The sequence below is a fragment of the Pipistrellus hanaki genome, assembly GCF_964339955.1.
Source record: "Pipistrellus hanaki genome assembly, chromosome: 1".
NCBI lineage: Eukaryota > Metazoa > Chordata > Mammalia > Chiroptera > Vespertilionidae > Pipistrellus > Pipistrellus hanaki.
In genome coordinates, this window is record NC_140503.1 from 19,336,559 (window position 1) to 19,343,189 (window position 6,631).

At 54.9% G+C, this 6,631-nt stretch overlaps 1 protein-coding gene across 1 annotated transcript in view; it reads left to right on the forward strand.

The window, feature by feature from the left end:
• Positions 1-4,996, forward strand: part of POMT2 (protein O-mannosyltransferase 2) — a gene marked incomplete at its 5' end in the record, with an annotated part of 33,106 nt that extends 28,110 nt beyond the window's left edge. Inside the window, 5 exon segments of the mRNA XM_084891503.1 lie at positions 138-197; positions 285-390; positions 1,339-1,479; positions 1,599-1,713; positions 2,538-4,996. Of these exon segments, the coding sequence (XP_084747629.1) occupies positions 138-197; positions 285-390; positions 1,339-1,479; positions 1,599-1,713; positions 2,538-2,643 (528 nt within the window). The 3' untranslated portion in view covers positions 2,644-4,996.
• Positions 4,997-6,631: the final 1,635 nt, after the last annotated feature.

Genomic DNA, 6,631 nt, shown 5'->3' on the forward strand with positions numbered 1-6,631 from the left:
TTTGCTGGTTCTGCCCTGCCTTCCCAGAGAGCTCGCATTCTGAGCCTCCTGCCCAGGCTCCGCGTCCCCTCATCCTGGAACATGTGCAGCGGGGATGAGCCGGGCCCCAGATCAGCAGTGTGTCCTCTGCTCCGCAGGGCCTGCGCTTCTCGGGGGTCAATGACACGGACTTCCGAGTGTACCTGCTCGGCAACCCGGTGAGTGCCGCTCGTGCCGGATTCACCCTCGGGCGGGCCTGTGAGAGCGCAGCTCTCCTCTCACTCTCCGGTCTCACTCCTGTGCAGGTGGTTTGGTGGCTGAATCTGCTGAGCATTGCCCTCTACCTCCTCTCAGGGAGCATCATTGCCGTCGCTGTGCAGAGAGGGGTGCATCTGCCTGCGGAGGTTGAAGGTCAGGTCCCTGGGCCTCTCTCTCCCTGGCCTGGCAGCTGGCAGGGAGCCTGCAGTCAGGGGAAGGCCTGCCTGCTGATGGGCCCCTCTCTCCCTTCTCCTTTGCTTTTTAAAGCTCACAGTCACAGATTGCCTGGTGCCGTGTTAAACACACATCTTCCCATAAACCTTACAGGGTAGGGATCACTGACCCATTCTATGGGCTAGGAAACCAAGGCACAGGGGTTAAGGAACTTGCCCCAGGGCATATGCTAATAAGTGAGAGATCTGAGGGTCAGACCCAAGCAGCCCGAGTTCAGTCTTCACTTTTAACCTCTGTGCTCCATGCAGAGCTGCTGTCTTTTCTCTTCTGCCCCCTCTTGTTCCATGGCCCTGTCCTCTAGTGGGGAGAGGGGAGCCCCAGGGCACGGTCTGTGGGTTCCCATCCTAGTGCTGGTCCTGGTAACTTTAGCTGCCAGGCCATGGACCACAGCATCTAAGACATTCACCTGGGCCGCTTTGGCCTCTGCAGCTCCCTGTCTGAACAGCCAGAATCCCAGACTCCCTTCTGTCCCACCTCCATCCTCCTCTCTGACCTCACCTTGGCCCTATCTGCCACTGCAAACATCTGTGTGCAGCAAAGATGTGGGCAGTGGAGGTGGGGGAAGCTGTCTGTGGGGTGTGTAGGATTTTGGTTTCTTTAGGGGCTGTGCTGCTTTTGCTGGTGTCTGGCACCCCTGCTGTGGGTGCTGAGGCCTCACCAGGCTGGGTGAGTGGGGAGCAGGGCTCTTGAGAGCCAGCTGCTCCTCTCCTCTGCCAGCTGCTGGAGGTGTTGGGTGTGGTCCAGGTGAAGGAAGGCCCAGTAGGTGAGGTGGCCTATTTATGTCACACAGCAAGGATGGGGTAGAAGTGGGCTGGAGCCCAGGATCTCCGCCCTTCCCTGCGCTGACGGGCTGTGCTCTTTGGGCAGGGCTGTCCCATGTCCTTCTGCGAGGAGGCGGTCAGCTGTTCCTGGGCTGGGCGCTCCACTACTTCCCCTTCTTCCTCATGGGCCGGGTCCTCTACTTCCACCACTACTTCCCAGCCATGCTCTTCTCCAGCATGCTCACAGGTCAGACCGCCGCCTGGACTGGGATGAGGGCGGGCGGGCGGGCGGGGCAGGGAGGAGGCCGCTATGGAGCAGTAGGGTCATCCCCGACAGGCTGTGCCAGGTTTCTGTCCTCTCGTTAGGCATTCTGTGGGACACTCTCCTGCGGCTCTGTGCCTGCGGCCTGGCTGCCTCCTCTCTGGCCAGCGGCGTCCACATGGGGGGAGTCCTGAGCCTGCTCCTGGGAACTGCCTACAGGTGAGCCTCCCCTGCACGTCCATTGCTGCTCCTCGGCCCCACCCCGATCCTCAGCCCTGGGTGGAATTTAGCTCTGGGGACTCTCCATGGGTGCTGGTGCCTGCGCCCATCTTCAGACGTTTGATTCACTCAAGTCCAGTTTGGGCCAGTCAGACAGTTTTCAAAGCTGCTGGGTGACCTAGCATGCAGCCACATAGGAGAAGCATGGGGCTAGCCTTTGCATTCTTTCCTGTGCCAGTGGTTCCCAGCCTGTACCACAGGCATGCCGGGAGGGTGCACCTCTTCCGTCCCAGTGGCTCCGTCCTGGTCCAGCGCTCAGGAGGGGTGAGGGAGAGGGTGGGTTTTGGGTACAGGGTGTGGGGTGGCTCAGAATAACTGGAAGGAGGGTGTTGTTTGGAAAGCTAGGCCTCTCCCCACCTTGCAAGTCTCACAGCTCACCTGTTGAGAGGCATTGGCCTGGAGGGGGCCAGGGGCAACATGAAAACGTGTTGGGAATGATGACCTATGACCTGAGAGCATTTCCACTTTTTGACAAGTACTCTAGGCCAGACAGCCCACGAGCAGACCTCTGGCTGACCTCTGTCCTCGGACTCTGGGGAAGAGCCCTTTCCTGTACTGTCACTAAGGCAGCATCTATAAGGTCGCAGGCTATAGCCGACTTGGGCCGGCGAACTCAGGCAGCGCTGGGGCTGACAGGGAATGAGTGTGGTAGGTGAGAAGATCTAATGAGGCTGGCAGGAGGAGCTGCATTTCAGAGCTCTGTAGGGCAGTTGGCTGCTTGTCTCTGCAGATGCCAACTGCCTCCTTCTGATTCTCTCTCACAGCTTCTACCTCTTCCATCCTCTCGCTTACGGGATGGTTGGACCCCTAGCCCAGGACCCACGAAGTCCGATGGCAGGACTAAGGTGGCTGGAGTCTTGGGACTTTTGAAGCCACAGCCTTAGTCCTGGAACTTCCTGGGGGCAGCCAGCTGTGGAGCCAGTCCCTGAGCCCTTCCAGCTGTGGAGGAAGCTGCCCGAGGAGCCTGAGGAATTCTTCCGCTTGCAGGACCAAGCTCTAGGAGCAGACCTGGAATCTAACCCAACACTAGAGAGCCACGGCTGTGTCCGCAGATTCCACTGCTGGGGATGGCTCAGCACTGAGGATGCCTCTCAGGCCATTGCCTCACATGTGCAACATGAGGAGGGATGAGTGTGCAAGAGTGGTGGGAGTGCGGGAGGGTGAGGGCACCTGTGGAATCGACTGTGGCTGCGGACAGCTGTGTCATAAACTCTGAGAGAGAGTCCAGGGCTACAGTATTTTTTTCTGGTATTTTTTTTTTCACACTGGACTTGGTATGTAAGTAAGACGCAGCAACAATTCTCTGACCTCTACGAGGGCTGAGAACCTGGCCCCATCTTGGGACATCAGCAATGGCAGAGCAGAAGGGACTGGCGGAGCTGTGCTGCCCTCCTCATGAACGAAGTGTGGCTCCATGTCCCTGAGCTGGTGGGCGGCCTGAAGCTGCTTCCACGCGTGGCTGCTGATGGGACATCTCCTGTGTGGCAGCAGGTGGCTGGACTTCCTGCCTGCGGTGGGCACAAGACTGGCCACAGAGTGAGGCAGCCGAGGACTCGCCACATCTGAAAATATCACACGATGAGATTGGCAGGAGGAATGGCGTCCTATCCTTGGCTACTCTGTGTTCCAAGGCCCTGGGGATTAGAGGCGGTTTCTCACTGTTCATCCTCTCCTCTGCATCCAGCTGTGACGACAGGACAGATGCGTTCTCCTGGTGGCTGGGAGAGCCATTGGGCCCCCTGGTGAGCAGCCAAGGCAGATGTGTGGTGCTGGGTGGGGGTCACTCACTAAGTGTTCCCTACTTTTATTCTCAAGTCCTCCCCTGCTAACACGCTCTACCACTCCTTTTCATGTCCCTTTCTCTGTCTCGGTGTCCTCAATCTCTTTCCCCCACAAAGACCCAGAGCACCTAGAAATGCATTAAAGCTTCACCTCTCTTCCTTTGAACCCAAGCAAGAAGCTCAGAGATGTTCCTTTCACTTGCTCCCCAAGTGAAGGGATTAAGAAAGCCCTGGGGTCCCAACTGAACCAACCCGAGACCAGCCTCCTGCCTGCCTCCCTCCTCCCAGTGTATGACAGAGTATTTATTTTGTCTCAGAGGGCTGTGATGCTTCAAGGTTAATGCCCAATCTGTCACACTCCATCTTCCCTCCTCTGTAGCCCCTACTAATTCTGACAGGGTCAGAGCTCTTTAAGAGCATCTTCGGAGGCGGTTGCCACGGAGACTGGAAATTGGTCCTGGGGACAGGCTGTGCTACCTACTGGGTGATGGGAAGGGAAGCTTCTGGCCATGCTTGGACGTTCAGACCAACCATCATTAATGTTAATAGAGGAAATAAAGCAACATCAAAGGCAAGGCAGGTTTGATAATTAGATCTGGGGCCTGATGACCTCCCTCTCCCAGGGCTGCAGACCTTTTGACTTCCCCCAGCAGGAAGCACTGCCTGTGTGCTGAGTCTGGGCTGCTTGCTTAATTGCATTTCTGGAAGGGAAGGAGAACAGGGATGGGGAAACCTCTGCTCGCCCTTTCACCCTGCCCTGGCCCTCCCCTCTTCCCTCAGGTGGAGTTGGCTTCTGCTGAGCTGGGTCAGGACAGCCATCTTGGGGGGGCTCTCCTGGAGGTAGAATGCAGGAGTCTGTGCTTGGCTCTTAGTAAAGAACAGTGGCCCACGGTGACAACCAGGAGGTGGCTGATGTTCCCTCTGCCTGGTGTTTCCTAGGAGGAACTCGTTGGAAGGGAGAACTCTGAAGGAGTCGGAGGGGCAGAGTGAGGGTGAGGTAGGAGGAATCTCGGGCAGCTCCCTGCCCATCTCCTGCCGATTAGGCCACATTGGGGACCAAGGGCTCCTCTGTCTCTTCCACTGCTTTGCAAGGGTGGGAGAGGGACACTTGTCTTCTCACTCCTTCTTCCTTCTCTTCCCAGCCTGGTAGACAGACATTTCTCTGGGGACGAGGTCACATGACATGATGCAGCTTCAAATGCTGCGGTTGTTGCTGGGAGATGTGGGGAGAGGGGCTGTCGGGTGGTGCTTTGAAATGGCCCCCAGCCCCCAGGGATTGGCAGAAATGTGATGTGTCCCACACACTTGCTGGTGGAGAAAGAAGACATTGGTTAGAAGACCAACCTGCAGCCAGCTTCTTGAGCCACATTTAAAAAAAAAGTTTCCACAGATAATCAAAGGTCATTTATTTTTGTAATAAATAGCTGTTATTTTGAATGCCATTGTTCTTGTTGCACTTAATTGAATCTGACTCGCCCTCTGGCTCCTGGAAAGAGGAGAATGTTTTTTATTTTATTTTTTATTATTTTATTGTTGTCAGTGTTACAGATGTCTCCCACTTTCTCCCATTTTGCCCCGCTCCACTCACCTTTGCTCCTAACCAGGCCTTCCCCATACTATTGTGTTTTCAGTGTGAGAACCATTCTGTTGTGTCTCGTGTCTGCTCTGAGGCCATTCTAATTCCAGCAGAGGCCCTGGGTGGTCAGGGGAGTCTGATTTTACCCTGGGGAGGAGACATTTGGGCCCTCCCATTAATAAGGTTACCTGAGTAATGTGGGTTATTTTGTTTTATATAAAGTTATTTCAAAGTAACTAGGAAGCTGGACCTGATTGGTTTTTTTCCTTTTAACTTGCCCACGCCAGTATAGAAAAGAGGGAGAAAAGCAGCAGTTCACGACTTCTTTGTGTTGTTGTTTTGTTTTGTAAAAAAATATATATATATGTTTTATTGATTTTTTTACAGAGAGGTAGAGAGAGGGATAGAGAGTTAGAAACACTGATGAGAAACATCTATCAGCTGCTTCTTGCACACCTCCTACTGGGGATGTGCCTGCAACCAAGATACATGCCCTTGACTGAAATCGAACCTGGGACCCTTCAATCCACAGGCGGACGCTGTATCCACTGAGCCAAACCGGTTTCAGCTGTCCATGACTTCTGAGACAGCTGAGTGGCCCAGCATTGTAGCAACTTCCATCTGCCCCATCTTGACTGGTTTTCTGTTTTCAGGAGGGATATTAAGGGTCCAAAGTAGGTGAGAGCTGATGTGTTGGACAGCAGATGGGGGTGAGATGGGAACGGTCAGCACTGTGCTGTGAAATTGGGGGCTCTGGGTTAACTGACCACCCCTCTCTTAGGACCAAGAGTAGCTGGAGACAGGCCATGCATACCCTTGGGAGATGGAAAATGCTGAGAGCAGGGAGGTGAGAAGAGGAGCAAACACTTCCTGACTGACACAGCTTAGTTTACCAAGTCCGGACATCTGGGACCCTTGTCCCCATAAAGGCCCAGTGAAGTCATTGCTGGTTTTCTCCCTATTCTCCCCATAAGAGATTGAGCTACTGGCCTAAGGTCCCACAATGAGTGATTCGTGGAACTTGTCCTAGGCACCAAGGTGAGCTTTTCCTGCTTCTCCAGCCTGGTCCTGGGGCTAGAAGCACCTTCCCAGAACAAGCCGGCAGACCTGGGTCCCTTGGGGAGAAGGCCTGGGCCCAGCTCGGAGGTGTGCAGAGTCGGTCTGCTTCTTGGCACATTCTACTTAACACATTGACAGCTCAGCTGGGGCCCGTGTTCCCTGGTGCACCCAGCCTCTGGTTTCTGGGAGGGAAAAAGCCCTGATTTGTAGCATTTGCCAGTTTTCATGGTGTAAATACTCCTACCATGTCCTGCCCCAGGTTACCAAGCCGGTGCCACCTAAGGAGCCAGTTCCAGTACGCCCTTGGCCCAGATCCAGTGACCTTGGCTTGGTCTGAACTATGGAGATATCTCTTGGCCACAATCCACTAAAGTAAGGGAAGCTGTGGAGCATGGAGGCCTAAGGATTGGCCAGAATGAGACCTGAGCTCAAATCCTGGGCC